Consider the following 18,174-nt stretch of genomic DNA (forward strand, 5'->3'; position numbering starts at 1 on the left):
CATTTATAAAAACGCCCCTAACATAATTTTTTCATACTGAGACTTGAATTCAAGATCTCTAATTAAGGGTGAAAAGATTTATCCATCCGACCACAATCCTGTTGGAAAAAGGTTAGTTTTTGTCGTAAAGAAACTAATGCATGAAAAATAAAAAGCTATTAAGAGTATCGTTTTAATTGAAGTGTCTTGTTTTTATTTTTAATCAGCTTTAAAAGAATACTAGTAGTATCTCTTTTTATATTTGATAACTCTCTAACTACAGTATTTATGTGACTTGCTTAAGACTATAATATTGGAAGAGAATTTTGATATACTTACACACATCTTTAATTTAAAATTATAAAATTCAAAAAAAAAATCTTTTTTATTTTCTTAAACCTCATGTGATTAAAGTCATTTAAATTGAAATAGAATGAATATATTGTAGTTAAAAGCATATAAGGATAAGTGAGCTAGAACAGCCAGCTCATTAGTTAAATAGTTTTCAAGATTACCAAAAAAGTAGAAGATGGACCAATAGTGTGTTCATGAGATTGTCCATTGGTCTCAGATGTAAAGATGAGATTTTAGCTCGAAGATAAAGAGTATATAAACATCACTCAGCTACTTGAGAAGAACTCAAAATTAGCCACATGCACTTACAAGATTTTCAAATGAAACTTGATGAAGTATTTATTTTGAATTCTCAATTTTTGAAACTCTTTCTTTGGTGGGAGCTCGCCAAATTAAAAGGATTGGTAATCCCCTACCAAAAGTAGAATCATTAGACATTTTTTAAAACCTAAATTATAGTTGAACATAATCTTGTTTTAACAGAAATAAGTAGGTAGCAATCCTTTATATTTGCTAATGCTCTTTGCTCTGAAGCACTTACTATGTAATTTTTTGATTAATACCAAGCACACTAGATATGATGCTTTAGAACTTTTTTTTCACCTTTATTAAGCACTCGCAATATTGTGAAACAAGTTAGAATTTACATATTTATATTTTTTATGTTTTTTTTCTCTTTCATTATATATTTACTCATAATATTAGCGCCACAAATTAATAATATCATAGGAAGAGTCATACCATAAGTTTCAAAAGTCTTACAACCACATATATAGAGAATGATGTATTTAAGACTATAAATTTCATTTTTTTCATCTTTTAAACTTTTTATACTTCATCAAATAGGTTTTGTATATTAAAATCGAGAGGGCGGATCGGTGATTTAAATTTTATGGGTTCAATCTTAAGATTTTAGCATTGAGCCCATTAAATTTTTAAACTTAGGGGTTCATATCTACTATTTAATGCAATTTAATAATTTTTTAAACATAAATTTAGGCTCCGCATCGAAAGTTTGGGATTCAATTGAACCCCTCCCTTGTAGGATAGATACGCCTCTTATTGAAATAGAAGAAATTAATTTCTTTTACTTTTCTTTTTTCGTGAATTAAAAAAGAGATGGAATTGCACCACAAGTCTCATTAATCAACAAAATTAGGGGTGCACAAATTTGTTGAAAACTTAAATGCTAAAGCCTAAAAGTAGGTGAACATTAACATAGGTCGTTGGCTCTCCATCCAAAAAATACATTGACTTTTCTGTGAAATTAATCAAACTTCTTCATTCACATAAATTTAATCAAATTGATTTTCCAGGTATATTAGAGAAAATGTAAAGGTTTTTATTATTTTGTTCTTAACACTCTTAACAAATCGTGTTAAAAAATGTAACACGAAAGATCATCATTCAAATTTCAAATACCAGTTAAGACAAAATACTATTTATATATTTTATCTGCATAAGCTTGGGTCATAAATTACTTAAGGTGCCGTTTGGCAATAAATACTAAAAACTTTTTCACTTTTTTTGGAATTTTTGAAATTGGAGTTGGAGTTGGAGTTGTGTTTGGCCATAGTTTTTGAAATTGTAATTTTTGGTGAAATGTAGTGTAAAAAAGTGAAAAAAAATTTGAAAAACAAGTTTTTCTTGTTTTTGGTATTCCGGAATGCAACTCCGGAAAAAAGTGAATAATTTTTATGGCCAAACGCTAAAAGTAAAAAAAAAAAAAAAAAAAAAAAAAAAAAAAAAATGAATAATTTTTATGGCCAAACGCCCACTAAATAACATTCAGACATAGTTAAAATGCACGCAAACTGACAGAAGATATAAATTATTTTGAACAAAAAATATTACTCCCTCCGGATAAAAAAAAGAGTCCACTTAGCCATTTGCACACCCCTTAAGAAAATACTAACTCTTAGACAAAAATAGGTAATTTGACTAAATTACCCCTAATTAAATAGGCATTGAAATTTGATCATATAACACTTAATAGGGGCAAATATGGAAAAATAAGGTTAATTCTTTCTTGATTTGCTAAGTAGACTCTTTTTTTTAAAAGGCTAAGTGGACTCTTTTTTTAATCTGGAGGGAGTACAAATTTTCAGAGATAGTAAGAGAGCCCAAAAGTTACTCCCTTAGTTCATTTTTACTTGTTTAGTTTGTATTTTGTACTTTTCTTTAAGAAAATATCAAGTAAGTGTTTATTTCATTATGCTATCTTTATTAATTTCACTTTACATATTTAACTACTAATCTTTCAATAAATTTAATAGTTAATTTCTTAGGGGTCGTTTGGTAGCTGGTTTGCTGATGAATTATACAGATATTAAATCCTGCATAAGTAATAGTATCATATTTGGTAGCTGGTTAGGAGATAAGTTATTTACGTATAAAACTAATATCATATTTTGGTTTGCAATTTAAAAATCCGCATAATTGATCTATGTATTATTTTATGCAGGGTAGAAGGTAAAATAACTAAGCACATGAATAGCTAAACTTGAATAACTCAACCCGGTATAAATATACACAAATTTCCTCATAACTAATCCCTATGTATTACTAATAGGCATAATACATAAACATGCCATCAAACTTGGTCCCAACTAACAAGTATGCCCTCCAACGTTGGGTGTGCATAAGTAGGCACCTCAACTTATATAAAGTTGAACGCGCGTAAATATAATCACAACAACAATACAACAACGAGTGAAATCTCACAACGTAGGGTACGAGGGAGGGTAGAGTGTCGCGAGACCTTACTCTGCAAGATAGGACGGATTTGTTTAGAAAGATCCTCGGCTCAAGTTAAACATAAATGCTGATGTGCCACATAAATTTTGAAGGTGTTTAGATGATCATTTTGTAAGTTGGAGCGTTCAGCTGACAAAGTGGAGACAAATTGAGGTGCCTACTTATGCACACCAAAAGTTAGAGGGCATACTTATTAGCTGAGACCAAATTTGAGGACTTGTTTATAGATTATGTCATTACTAATACACGCATAACTCTAACCAACTACCAAACAATCCCTTAATGTAAGAGCAGAAAAAGAAAATAATTAATCCTCAATAATTAGGGAATGGAGGGAATATTAATTAAAAAACTATATACTTGAAAAAGTAATGATTACAAGGGTCAACCAAACTAGCTTCTTTCCATTCTTGACTCACTCTCATTTTCCCTAATACTAATACTACTAGTATTTTATGGGACCTCTTTTTTAAAAGACTATAGTAATAATTTTCTCTTAGCTTTGAAAAATCATATGGAATTGATCAGGACTTGATTCCTAACTGTGGATTCTTCTGAATTTGTTATTATCAAGGAAAACCCATGTTAGATATCTGTCTTGGTGGTCTCATATCACATGATCTTGTCTCCTTTTTGCTTCAATCAATTCCCTTGAGATCTGTGATTATGAAGCAATAAAAATTCAGTCTTTCCCTTTATTGGGTATTGCTTAAAAAATCAAGATTCAAGCTTAGGTGAGTTAAAGGTTGAATCTTGACTGAAATTTGGATTTTTTTGCTTCACTTTAAGCTTGATTGGATGATTGATTGAGTTTGGTTAGTAAAGTTTATGTCTTTGTGGTTTTGTGATGTTTTTGTGGTCATTTCTATATTGTTTGTTTGAGTATGTGAATTCAGTCTTTCCCTTTAGAGGGTATTGCTAAAAAAATCAAGATTCTAGCTTAGGTGAGTTAAAGGTTGAATCTTGAATGAAATTTGGATTTTTTTTTTTGCTTTACTTTTAGCTTGATTTTTTGTTGATTAAGTTTGATTAGTAAAGTTTATTTCTTTGTGGTTTTGTGGTATTTTTGTGGTCATTTCTATATTGTTTGTTTGAGTATGTGAATTCAGTCTTTCCCTTTAGAGGGTATTGCTAAAAAAATCAATATTCTAGCTTAGGTGAGTTAAAAGGTTGAATCTTGAATGAAATTTGGATTTTGATTAGTTTTTTTCCTTCATTTCTATGTTGTTTGATTGAGTATTTTAGCTTGATTTTTTGTTGGTTAAGATTTTTTTTTTTTTGATTGATTTTTTTGTTGGTTAAGTTTGATTATAAAAAAGTTTATTTCTTTGTGGTTTTGGTGACCTTTTTGTGGCCATTTCTATATTGTTTGTTTGAGTATGTGAATTCTTGATTACTGAACTAATACTATGTGCTGTGAGCCTTGTTATGAATAATGATTTTGCTTGAGTTTGATCATTGTGAATTCTCTCTTTCCCTTTACTGGGTAATGCTTAAAAATTCAAGATTCCAACTTGGTTTCCTTTAGAACAGTTACTGAGTGAGGTAAAGGAAATTTGATTAAAATTTGATTCATTGGTTCACTTTTAGCTTGATTTTTTGTTGATTGGATGATTGATTGAGTTTGATTATTAAAAATAAACTGCAAAGTGAGGTAAAGGTAGAATCTTGGATGAAATTTGGATTTTTTTGCTTCACTTTTAGCTTGTTTTGTTGTTGATTGGATGAATGATTGAGTTTGGTTAGTAAAGTTTATGTCTTTGTGCTTTGTGATGTTTTTGTGGCCATTTCTGGTTTTGTTTGTTTGAGGAAAGATGGGAATGGTAATATGTGAATCCTTGACTTTTGTTGATTTAAATTATGATGTTGGTTGAAACTAATACCATCTGCTGTAAGCCTTGTTGTGAATAATAATATTGCTTGAGTTTGATTGTTAAAGCTTATGTCTTTGTGGTGTGTGATGTTTTTGTGGCTTTTTGTGTTTTTGTTTGTTTGATGAGAGATGGGTTTCCATCAGAACAACTACTGAGTGAGGTAAAGTTTGAATCTTGGATGAAGATTTTGGTTCTTTGCTTCAACTGTTGATTTTATTTAGTATGATAATGATATGAACTGAGTGAAGAAGTGGTCATTTATATGCCAGTAGTAAGAAGTGTTAAAACTTTATATTTGTCTTGAAATATTTATTGAATATGTATAAATTGTTACTTTAGAACCCGGCAACTTAAACGAATTAAGAATCCCGAACCCATAAGCTTCAAAGTTTAACGAGTTTAACTTGTTTAGGACTGAGGCGTAGTAGTTGTTGTATTTGTTTGTGGATTCTCTCTTTCCCTTTATTGGGTCATGCTTAAAAGTTAAAGATTCCTGCTTGGTTTCCTTCAAAACAGCTGTTGAGTGAGTTAAAGGTGGAATCTTGGATGAAATTTTGATTCTTTGCTTCACTGTTAGCTTGACTTTGATTATCAAAGTTTATGTCTTTGTGGATTCTCTCTTTCCCTTTATTGAGTCATGCTCAAAACATCAAGATTCCAGCTTGGTTTTCTTCAGAACAACTGCTGAGCGAGTTAAAGGTTGAAACTTGAATGAAATTTGGATTCTTTGCTTCACTGTTAGCTTGTCTTTTTTTTGGAAGGATGGTTGCTTGACTTTGATTGTTAAAGTTTGTCTTTGTGGTTTTTGTTGCTATTTCTAATTTTGTTTGTTTGATGAAAGATGGGTTTCCTTCGGAACAGCTGCTGAGTGAGCTTAAAGGTTGAATCATGGATGAAATTTGGATTCTTTGCTTCTGATGATTGCTTGACTTTGATTGTTAAATTTCATGTCTTTGTGGTTTTTGACCTTTTTGTGGTCATCTCTGATTTTGTTTGTTTGAAGAAAGATGGGAATAGCCGTAAGCAATTCTTGATTTTAGTGATTTAAATTATGATTTTGATTGAAATAATACCATCTGCTAAGTGAGTTGAAGGTTGAAACTTGGATGAAATTTTTGGATTATCTGCTTCAACTGTTGGTTGATTTTTGTTGAGTGGATGATTGCTTGAATATATTATTACAGTTTTTGTCTTTGTGGTTTGTGATGTTTTTGTGGCCATATTGATTTTGTTTGTTTGAGGAAAGGTGGGAACAGTGAGTGAATTCTTGATTTTTGTTGAGTTAAATTATGATTTTGATTGAACTAATTAATACTATCTGCTGTGAGCCTTGTTATGAATAATGATTTTGACTGTTTGCTTCCTACATGAGGTTAATTTGGTAGTTTGTGTATGGTATCTCAGAAGAGCTGCTTTTGCTGAGTTATTTCAATTGTTTGGTTTGTGTTGATTGGATAATCATTATCAGTTTGATGTAAGTATTTGTTTACTTGTAGGTTGGATTTTTTTTGGGTAATTTTGGTGATTGTTTCTGGTTTGTGCATCTGTGGACTAGTACGTGCTAGAAGCTGAGTTGGTGTTATATTTTTCTTCCGTTTGCTGGATTTGGGTAGAGTTAATCGACACCAGTATCATCTGTTATCATCCATGTATGTATAATGATTTCTGTAGGACAGAAATATATAATGAGTTTGTTTTTGAGGTCAGTTAAGTGGTGTATAATTCTCAGAAATTGCACATGTTCTTACTAAAAAAAAAAAAAATAAAAATATATATACATATATAACATCTTTATATATCTGATCTGGCTGTACTAAATGTATCTTTTAATTTTTTTGGCACTTCTTAGCTATGCTATGTGGAAAAATCCTTAAAGAGTAACATATCGGCACTACTTAGTTATGCTTTTCTGAAACATGATTTTCATAAATTTGTAGGCCTGTTCATACTCGATATACCAAAACCACTTCATTCGATTATAGCTGTTGCAGCTTTTAAGAATTTGAAAGGAGACAGTTCTGCTTTCCTTGGATATGCAATATGAAGGACGCTGGTAACATCTCTCAGTACCGAGATAAATTGGATCAGACATTATTGTCTCATGATCTTGTAAACAATGATTTACTTAAGAACCTTGTCAAGAATCAAATGCTACGCTCGTCCGAGTGTGATCTTCAAGGTTTGTTCGATGTCACTTCGAATCTGGATTTTACCTCAATAGCCCCCCACCCCCACCCCCTTTTTTTAAGGACAAGTTACACATTTGGCTGGTCAGCCAAAAATATACAATATTATGGATCAAAATGTATACTTTATGCATGTTATACATTAATATACAAAAATTATACATTTGTTGGCTGTTATTTTGGTGGGTGGCTATTTATGTCAATTTCTCTTCTTCTTTTTTGCAGAATGCAGTGACGATCTGGTAGAGAGAAGAACCAAGGAAGTGGCAAACTTCCTGAGCATGTTAAGGAGTACATCTGTAACTGATAGTGAGCAGTCAAAATCTTCGGAAGCAGCATATGGTGCTTGGAAAGTAGGCTATCTGTCACATTCTTAGATTATCTTTTTCTAGTTCTTGAAACTCCCGCTTACCAATGTCATTGTGGCTCTGAAACTTATTTGAAGCATCACGTGCTGGTTGCCTTTAGGGCTGGCAAAATGGTTGGAAAAAAAAAGTAACCATCCGATCCTACCCATTAGATATGGGTGGGATAACTCACCATTTAAAAATGGATCAAATATGGATATTATCCACTAAAAAATGGATATCCATATTATCAATACCCTTTTGTCTGCTTGTTATTCTTCATGAGTTGTTGCTTCTTGGTAGTCTAAGCTTATTCTGGCTTTTAGCTTGTGTTCGCACCTCACTCTTGAAACCATGGATAATATGAAGATCCATATTATCCGTAGGTTAACCCATTTTTTATCCATGTTAAATATGGGCGGGCGAAATATTTTATCCGCTTTTGTTTAACCCATTGTCGACCCGCTCTATCCGATCCAACCAGCCGGTTTGCCACTCCCAGTTGCCTTTAGTAGCACTAAAGTCTGGTGCTTTTTGGAATGCCGATATTTTAGTCTCGCGATTCATGTATGTATTGCAAAAGTATTTCTCCCCATCTGTTATTTACTGTATGACTAATGCTGTCTCTCCTTCTTTTGCAGGTGAAACAAGATACTGAAGAATACCGTGTTATGTATCGAGAGGGACCAGAAGGCACTCCTTTCCATACCCTCCTTGTTGAAGGCTATGTAGACGGCCCAGCAGATGTTTGTAAGATAGATTAAAATCTCAACTCTTTTGCCTTATACTAGTCAAGGTCACCTTCAGAAAGTTCGTGTTGCTTTATTATTGGTCAATGTTTATGATAAGAACTGTTTGTTTCAGGTTTATGCATCTCATGGGGGGCAGAGTTCTACAAGAAATGGTGAGGATCCGGTATGCTAAAGAGACTTGCATTTTATTTTTGAAGGGGATGTACTTCTAAAAACAGTCTAAATATAGCATATTTCCTACATAAAGTGACCAATAGCACACATTTAAATTAATTGAAAGTTAAATGTGCTGAGTCATATATTACAAGGACCAAAATCAGAATTTACCTATAATTGAGGGACTAAAAGTGCGATTATCCCAAAAAAGAATTGATCTGCTAGAAGAAACTTAGAGCCCGTTTGGATTTAGTTGCCTATAGCTGTTTTCAGCTTTTTTGAGTGTTTGAGGGACTAAAGCCATTTTGTGCTTAAAATAAGCAAAAAATTAATTGAGCCCGTTTGGCTTAGCTTATCTAACCAAAAAAAAAGAACTTATTTTTTTTGAGTTGTTTTCTGCTTATAAGAAGAACAGGCTCTTAATGCTAAATAAAATGTCAGTAAAGTTTCAAAATTATCTTTAACATGTGCATTGGGTGATACCGTAATTTTTCTTGGTTCAAGAGATAGTCCCAACAACTTGTGTTAATACCCCCATTTTCAATTCAGGTGGCCTCAAACCGCAATTCCTACATTTAAGATTGTAGCCTCGGAGTGCGTGCAGAAGGTCAGAGAGGGTGAACAAATATGTCTAGTAAGGTCTGTCATCTTATAGTAGTCCATAGATGTTTATTATTTTGTTCTTATTATATCTCTAATATGCTGATATATGTTTAACTACTTGTAAGAAAGGATGAAGCTTTCATGGCCATTGTCAGCAAGGGAGGCCCTTATACATTTCTTTGTATTTGAGTACATTCAAGACGGTCTGATAGTAGTGCTTCTAAATTCGGTAAGCTTGTGAAAGTCCACGACACTTGTCAACGTTTTCATCTTTGATACTCCCTCAGTCCATATTTATGTGACACTCTTTCCTTTTCAGTCAATCCCAAAAAGAATGACATCTTTCCATATTTAGTAACAATTTAAATTCGAACTTCCGATTTTACCCCTAATGAAATGACTTATAGCCACAAATTTCTATGGCTTATTTTAGACCACAAGTTGAAAAAGTCTTCCTTTTTTTCTTAAACTCAGTGCCAGTCAAACACCTTCACATAAATTGGGACGGAGGGAGTAACTATCTATATTTCCGTTATCATATTTTGTTCTCATCAACATTAGAGAAACTGATAGCAAGCTACATTTAAATGTTTGTTTTGTGAACGTCTCCAGATCTCTGACGTAGATAGTGTTGACAGAAGTACGCATGGGTACTCGAAAGAAGGAATACCACTCCCGCAGGATGTAGTACGAATTGATGTGGTGGGAGGTTTCGCTATCCAGAAAGTTACTGATAATCGTAGCTACTTCAGGTATCTTTGAATTACTGCTGAATATTGTTGATATATAATTGAGTTTGCTAGAAGTCTAGTGGATCTAATATATGCCTCATGAATTGATTTTGATGCTGTGAAAAAAGAGTTTAGCTGGGAGCTTTTGAAGATACAAAGTGGACAATCCAAAGTAAATTCTAGAATTTATTGTGAAGTGAAGTTGGGTGAAATTGTGTGTCTGTTGTATAGATCGGATACTGTCTATAGCTATGTGCCCGGACTCTCCAAAAATGTTGCCGTACCCTTGTCGGATCCTCCAAATATTGCTACTTTTGGAGGATTTGACACACACCTGAAGACATTTTTGAAGATGTATAGTATTAGTCGTGATCCTCTACTTCTCTTTCATAAAATAGAACCTAGTTATTATTGAAAAGAAAGAAAAGCTTAAAGCTGCGCGCAGGATAGTTAGGGCGACATCAAATTCAATGTTAAAAAGAGTCTGCCACTCCTATTATTTATTATGAACTCTGTTTTTGTGCTTTCAAATTTTACAGGACTATAGCAAACATGGATATCAAACTGGACTTGATTCCTCCTTCATTCATCAATTTTGTCTCAAGGCAGCTCGTAGGTGCTGGTTTCAAGCTTTATAAAAAGGTTAATGCCAATTCAATTACCACTTCTGTTTCTGATTGTTGATTTTTTTTTGGGAAAATGATGCTGATATAAACCGATATGTAAACTCTCTGGATAGTAATATACTGTTTCATTTTTTTGCAGGAAGTAGCTTCAGTTACCAAAGGTGACGAAGATTTCAGCAAAGCTCTAAAAGATCCACTATATGCTCGCATACGAAAAGCTCTTTATTCGGATAATATACCTAATGGCAACACGGCTTTGGAACTGCTAGACCTAAAGAAAGATGTGGATCAGCTTGATGAAGAGAAAATTAATGGCAATGGGGTTTTAGAATTGCAAGAGTTCAAGGAAGAAACATGTGTTAGTCTCGATGAACGGACAGGAGATGGAAACGGTGCTTTAGAACTCCAAGATCCAATAAGAGACGCCTATGTTCAACCGGGACAAGTAGTACAAACAAATGTTGAAGATAAAATCCCAGAGCACAAGGATGACTTTGGGGCTAAAGATAACAAAATTCATAGTGAAATTGAGGAAATTAATGAAGACACAGGTGATATGATTGAAAGTTTAGATGAGAATGATGAAAAAGTCCGTGATTTTCCAGCTAATCAACTCGTAGATGTGCCTACCAACAAGAAGGAGGTTGTGATTAGCTCTGAGGTTCGACAAGCTCTGGGAACTTTGGAGAAGGCTATCTCTATCATTAGAGATTTTGGATATAATTTGGAAATTAGGTCCGTTCCCAGCAACACTACTGTTAAGTCTGTCGGTGTAGAGGACAACGGACAGAAAGATAGAAAATCATCAGAAACTGATCGAATTCATGGAAGTGGCAGAGCTTGTGCTGAATCGCCCAAAAAAGAATTGTTAGAGGGGATTTTTTATGAACACAGGAACAGCTCTGCTAGTCATGGTTCCAGGTAAATTTTGTTTGCTTAATAGTAAGAGGCTTCATTGGAATAGTGAATGACGCTATGCTTATTCTGTTCTACGCTAAATGTGTTAAATTGGTTTGCGAGAAGTTAAATATTTATTTGCCAAATGGGCACATAGAATTGGCCAAACATGCTAGCCATTTGGCATAGTAACACCTAAGAAATTTCTGCAACTCCTTTAAGAAGGAAATCTCAAAGTTCGAATTATGTATGAAAGAAAGGTTGTTCCGAACTATGTTGCTCGGACTATTCAAAAGTATTGTCTGGTGAGTGTCGGATCTTCCAAAAGCCATTCCTTTTTGGAGGATCTAACAGGGGTGCGCCAACATTTTTGGAGGGTCCAAATAATATAGGTTCCAATTGTTGAAATGGCATGATTTGATGCCTATGCATTTCCTATGATAATGCCTTTGATCTGCTTGATGAGTTTCTACTACATCGATTATCTAAAATTGGGGTAATTCTTTTTTCCAGGCGTACAAGTTCTAGTTTGTGCATGAGGGAAGCTAACCACAACAAGAAGATTGCTCCTGCATCACCGGATGATTATGTTGAAACCTCTGGCGAAGCACGACAAGTTGTTGTACGTACCTCAGTAGACCAAAAGAAGGAAGATATCGTCACAGCTGTCCATGCAGATAGCGTCCACGGAAAAGAGAATGGTAAAAGAAAAAGAAAGCTACCATTTTACTGCTGCTTGTATTTTCTCCCGGGACAAGTCATGAGTTAAGTAAGAGAGCAATTTGTTTATAGGAAAGCAACTATAGATTACCTGTTATTACGTATGTAAAATTCTCATGGAATTAAGGTCAATACCATAGTGTTCTATACAACACAATGTAACTAACATGCTTATATTTATGACACTAATTTGATAGTGACAGTACCACAAATACCTGAGTAAATGTAAGAAATTCAGAATAAGGAAAAGGTAAAAGGGGAGCTAATATTTTACCTTTTTCATTTGCTTGTTATATTCTCAAGAGAAAAAAGAAGTATGACTTTTCTTATGGTACTCAGTTTTTTATTGCATGTTTCTTGGGTATACATTCTTTGATAATATTGTTCCAGTAAAGTTCTGCCATGAAATTGTTTGTTGAGTTGTCACTTTATGAGCAATCTTAGCTAGATGAAATATTTTAGTAAACTTTTTGCTTCCATCTTGTGCACGGTATTCGCTTTGGGACTCGACTAATGGGAATTCATGTCGGGAAATTTCAAGGGAAAATACGTCCTACCAAATGCTACTCTATGCAACCGCACTATCCCACCCCAACTTTTGGCAATGTATTTTAGGACTAGTGAGGTTAACCCGTGCTATGCACCTGGAGTGTGGTGAAACTTTTTCTAGTCCCATTCATAATAATGTAGTATATCTCCCCATACTTGCAGGTTTCCTCTAGGATGCTTTGTTAAAGCAAAGCACCAAAGAGTAATGGGAGACGTAAAATAGTTAACATTCATAATTATTACAGTATTGTCACAGCTTTTTGATTTACATTATGATCATTTAAGAGTATTAACAACATGATTCACTTAATTTAAGAATATTAACAACACGATTTACTTTTTAGTTATTGTTAGCACATATCATAGAGAATCAACTACATGATTCACTTAATTTAAGAATATTAACAACACGATTTACTTTTTGGTTATTGTTAGCACATATCATAGAGAATCAACTATGAAATATATTGCTGCCGTTACGTGCACTAACTAAGGTGGTCATTAACATGATAATTGTAGTAACTTGCATAAAAGATGATGAATGAATTATAGAAAATTAAAAAATAATTTTGTGTTATTCCTTGAAATAGTTTCATTTTGATAACAATATTGCAGGTATGGGGGCCAAGAAACAATCATAAATTTAAAAAATAAAAGAACAAGTATAATGTATCTGGTTGAAAATAAATTTGATGAGCAACACAAACTACTAGTTCTGAAGTGACATCATTTGAAAGGAGGGTTGGTGAACAAATGGCGCCATAAGGAGAAGGATTTTGAGATTACTGTTTGTAATGTTTGTAATTTTTAGCAAGAATTTACAAGTGTTTGGATTTTGCAAAGAGGAGGTTAACTTCATTAACGTGGGCATGAAATAGAAAACGAAATTGCAAGAAAATAACATATTTACTTTTGTCTTTGTTTGGACTCTATCCTCTATTTGTAGATCTAATAAATAATTCTGAAATGCCGCATAAAATCATTCCCAAAGTAATAAAAGTAGCCGCCATTTTGACATTCAAAGATCCTTATCTAGTAACCGTCTTTACTACAGTGGTATTGTATTTGGTACTTGCCAGCTGTAAATCTAGACCGTTATACATAATTTAGGCAAATTTGGATCTTTTCTCTTCATTTAATATTATTTACTTGAATTATAAAATAGAAATAAAAGCATGGAAAAAGTTAGTATAACCTTTTTCGTGTTTGTGCTTATAATTTATAACTATAGTATTCTTATAAGAGTTAAAATCTTCAATAGTTTCAGAACAAACATATATTAGTAATGCTTATTGTAAGAGTTATTCTAAGTTAACAAAATGTTAACCATTTGTTTCAATAAATTACCTTGGTTTTTGTTGTAAAAAAACTCATTGACAAATATGAAGACTTAAAGTTGAGTTCAAAGTTCTAAAACGTTAGATAAAGTTCCACTGTTGAGAATTTAAAAAACAAACATACGTGGTGCTAATTAGGTGTTTTTTTTGTAAAAATTTACTCTCACACACGTTAAGACATGCAATGTGTCACGACCCAAACTGATGAGTCGTGACGAGTGTCTGACCTCTAGTGACCAAACACCCCTGTACTCATATCTAAACCATACTGAACATCATGGCCCATAAAAGTTTAAACCGATCTCATCTTTTGCAAGAAGGGGTGACATCATGAAATCTGTACATTTACATACATAAAAGCTGAAAGAACAGAGCAAGCTAACTAGGCCGCTACATATACTGTACACAAAAGAATAGGAGCCGACAAGGCTACATCATCTGACATACACATAAACTGTAGAAAGGATGGGACAGGGCCCCGTCATACCCATTTCCATATACATCTCCAAAAGAATGGCATACCAAAATAGACTGCAACTCCAGATAAAATGGAGCGCACCAACTACTGCTGAGTAAAGGTCCTACTGAGCGGGACCGCCTGTTTGTCTACCTGTGCCTGCGGGCATGAACGCAGTCCCCCAAGTAATAGGGGAGTCAGTACGGACAATGTACTGAGTATGTAAGGCATAATAATCATGAACGGAATCTGGAACTCAAAGCTAAACTGACTGTTTGCATAGATTTGTATGAACAAGTATCTGTATAACTGACAATGCCTCTGTGGGCGCACAATCTGCATGCTCTCAATGATAATCATGCTCATGTATATAAATATAGGTCATAGTGCTGAGGAATGTTCAGCCCGATCCATATCCCATATAGTAGTGCCGAGGAACGTACGACCCGATCCATATATCATATAATAATGCCGAAGAACGTACGGCCCGATCCATATATCATCTAATAATGCCGAGGAACGTACGGCCCTATCCATATATCATCATCAAGGTGCACCAGCTGATCAGGTGGTAATGCGTATATAACGCCTATCCATTTTCCCATACCTCATGTACATATAATATACGCGTATATAACGCCTTCTGGTCATGGGTCAATATGCATATGTATATGAATGCAATGCATAATTGAAATGTATACATAGAACTCTCGGAGTGACATAAGGTCATATTACCTCCGATGGACAACTTTGAGCTAACATCATCAACATCGTAATCTCAAGACCCATGAACGAAGGAACAATCATACGGGGTATAGGGACATCAAAGACTGAAATACTCCTAGTGCTTCTAAGAGTAGAGTAATATGAAAGCTCATTTAATCGCTTGTTGGCTCATAACATAGGATCATGCCAAAATGAAGAAGGAATAGCCTTAACATACCTTAACGTCTCCTTAATCGTTTAACGTTCTCCTTCCACGTTCACAAGATCTACATTTAAAAGGATCATACTAAGGTTAAGTCTTAAAGACACTCTTAAGTTCAAACTAGAATAATTCATGAGCTAGCAAAAAATCATAAAGCATTTCCCCCGTTTTATCGACTTCCATTATATCATAAAACAACTCCCAATCAACAATGACATTATCATCAATTTCGCAATTAAGAGACTTCATTACATGCCCAAAACTCCTTTTCATAACCAACACACAACGACAATTTTAGTACAACTCTATATACACTCGTATACCACACTTCCTCATCATCATTACTACCATTCATAGCAAGATTATACCCAAAGTACTCCAACAATTACAACTCAAGTCAATTTATTACTCATAACATCATCAAACCCACCTTTGAACTTCCTCTTTTGCTTTCTTTCCCTCAATCAAGTTATTCAACAACTAGACATTCTTAATAACATGGAAACAAGTATAAAAACTCACCTTAATCACACAAAGAGCAAGCTTTGAATCAAATCATTCACTTGAGTGAAACCCCAACTTCAACACCAAAGAAAATCTTGAGTTCTACAAACCCTAGTGAGCCTTCCAACACTTGGATCCCTTGATTCTTGCTATTTGATCTATGATCTCTGTTGGGTTTCTGTGGATATGCTTGGAGGAAGGTTCTAGAGCTTTCAAGACTTGGGGAAATGTTGGAAATAAAATAAATGAAAAAGGGTCTTCCATATATTAAAAAAAAATAAAAATTGGCCCGGTCCATTTATACGGTCCGTATAATGTATATACTGTCCGTATAAATGGACCGTATAATCGCACCATGGAATTACCCTTCTCTGGAAGGGTTATACGGACCATTATACGGGCCGTATAAATTTATACGGTCCGTATAAGTGGCCGTACAACTCAAATTTTTTGGAACTTTCTCTCATCGATTCGTTCAACCTCCAATCCTTATGGAACCTTATTGACACTTATATAACACTTCATTAACCATCTAAGAAGCCCTATAGTTCCTACTCAAGATATTACTAAATAATTATAGCTCACTAAATGCGAAACCTTCCCAAACATAACTTGCGTTTCACTTTCTTTGATGAACTTAGTCTCACTGATTCATATGACTTCAAGATCTTATGGTACGCGCTTAAAGTTATCAAATGCTCTCCTTAGTCTCATAAGAACTTCATGTTAACCTAAGGCTCGCGTTGTTCTACTCACAATGCAACAGTCCGAATCTCCGAGATATAACACAATGTTACGCCCCACACCGTAGCCTAGACGTAACACGACACACGGTGCCTTGGTACATGTGACTGAGCGAACCACATGTCTTGCTTAATCAACATGGGGCATGTACTGATGCGGAATGTAATACCAACATGCGTGGTGACAGTAAAACATGAGATCAAATAATCATAAGTCTGAAAATATATAATAAATACTGAGCTAATACTGGCTATACGACTCTGAACATCTGGCATGACATAATTGAACTAGTCTAGTCTATGAAACCTCTAACATGAGTCTAACGCACTAAATTGTTTACACGGACAAGGCCCCCGGCATATCTTAACTGCAAAACTGACATGAAATAAATAAAGATAAAACCCCGAATGAGATGGAGCTTACCAATAGCTGATACGTGCAAGGTCTTAATGAGCTGATCCGTCATCCTGTAAATCTGTATCGTGAAATGCAGGCCCCCAGGCAAATAAAAGGGGACGTCAGTACATTCGAATTGTACTGGTATGTAAAACAACTGAATGAAATAAGCATGGCACATGAAATAATAGAACTGAAATTGAAACTGAAACTGTATCTGTAAGCTGAACATGAATATGAGTATCATCAATGCAACATGAATAAAACATTTTAAGTGGGAGAGCCTTAGTATAACTGACATGTAACCTACGTATGTGGCGGCTGATCTCTACCCGACCAGCTAAGCCATCCTGTACCTTGCCAGAGTACAAGACATGAACATGAACATGAATGGATCCAATAACCCGCAATGGGTAAACATGAAGGAATCGTCCTAACTGGGCGAAGCGATCCTTATCCTGTGCTGGCATACATAGTTTCAGGCTGTCTGAGCCTTCTCGATAATCTGTGCAACTCCAAAAACATGAACATGGATATAATTGGCTTAGTAGCCTGTGAATTATATAAGTATGATTATAAACATGATTCTTGATCGTATTATAACTTGAAGATAGATATATAGTATAACTTGTATGAAAATATGGAAGCATGTAGAAGTTCATGAAATAAACATAAAAGTTCATATCTTGCATTTAAAAACCCATGGAATGCAAAGTATGGGTTTTCATGGATAACGGTCAGATTCTCAATAACCAAAATGGACTATAAAGAACACAATAACGAATTATTAATACGACATGATATATCATGGTACATGTACTTAGGGTTATCATAAACATGGCTGGAAACCCTAGTTTTGGTGAAATTTGTATAATCATATTGAAGAACGTGGCGTGGGGAAAAACAATGATGTTCCCACACGTAGATAGAAGCCCTACATACCTGTAACGCTCTAAAACTCGTATAAAAGTCTGAACTTTGAGACGAAGTCCAAAAGCCTTAATCTTGAATCCTTGTGATGGGTTTTTATGAAAACCCTAGGTTTAGAACAATGAATTCCTATTTAATACTCAACAATATATGTTGGAATTCACTCGAGATGCTTAGAATAGACTTACCTTAACGTATTCTAATGGTTGGGGGAGAAGTACTTCGTGCTAGGGCTTGGGAATATGAAAAATAAGAAAAAGAACTCAAGTCTCGTATTTATATTAAGAAGTACGGGCACAATGTACGGCCCGTACGTTATTGTATGTCCCGTACATTATGGGCGTACC

The 18,174-nt window shown here is 34.3% G+C and overlaps 1 protein-coding gene across 6 annotated transcripts; it reads left to right on the forward strand.

Moving 5' to 3' along the window:
* The first annotated feature begins 3,562 nt into the window (after nucleotides 1-3,562).
* Nucleotides 3,563-12,194, forward strand: LOC132043499 (uncharacterized). Of its 6 annotated transcripts, none has more exons than XM_059433969.1 (11): nucleotides 3,563-3,824; nucleotides 6,902-7,143; nucleotides 7,376-7,503; nucleotides 8,139-8,247; nucleotides 8,362-8,401; nucleotides 8,955-9,044; nucleotides 9,138-9,237; nucleotides 9,621-9,760; nucleotides 10,279-10,381; nucleotides 10,505-11,286; nucleotides 11,776-12,194. In XM_059433969.1, the coding sequence occupies exons 2-11, from the start codon at nucleotides 7,005-7,007 to the stop codon at nucleotides 12,029-12,031; spliced, it is 1,887 nt and encodes a 628-aa protein (XP_059289952.1). In that variant the 5' UTR covers nucleotides 3,563-3,824; nucleotides 6,902-7,004; the 3' UTR covers nucleotides 12,032-12,194. The 6 variants fall into 6 exon arrangements, with proteins under 6 accessions (XP_059289952.1, XP_059289956.1, XP_059289953.1 ...); XM_059433970.1 differs by lacking the exon at nucleotides 3,563-3,824 and adding an exon at nucleotides 3,895-4,034; XM_059433971.1 differs by lacking the exon at nucleotides 3,563-3,824 and adding an exon at nucleotides 4,451-5,124.
* Nucleotides 12,195-18,174: the final 5,980 nt, after the last annotated feature.

Source organism: Lycium ferocissimum, unplaced genomic scaffold (assembly GCF_029784015.1).
Source record: "Lycium ferocissimum isolate CSIRO_LF1 unplaced genomic scaffold, AGI_CSIRO_Lferr_CH_V1 ctg2550, whole genome shotgun sequence".
Classification (NCBI taxonomy): domain Eukaryota; kingdom Viridiplantae; phylum Streptophyta; class Magnoliopsida; order Solanales; family Solanaceae; genus Lycium; species Lycium ferocissimum.

What these genes read in the sequence shown, in the direction of transcription:
- LOC132043499 (XM_059433969.1), top strand. Translation starts at nt 7,005, where the DNA reads ATGAAGGACGCTGGTAACATCTCTCAGTACCGAGATAAATTGGATCAG. An exon ending in GCAGAGTTCTACAAGAAATG is followed by an intron (nt 8,402 to 8,954) that starts GTGAGGATCCGG and finishes TTTTCAATTCAG; the next exon opens with GTGGCCTCAAACCGCAATTC. An exon ending in GAACAAATATGTCTAGTAAG is followed by an intron (nt 9,045 to 9,137) that starts GTCTGTCATCTT and finishes CTTGTAAGAAAG; the next exon opens with GATGAAGCTTTCATGGCCAT.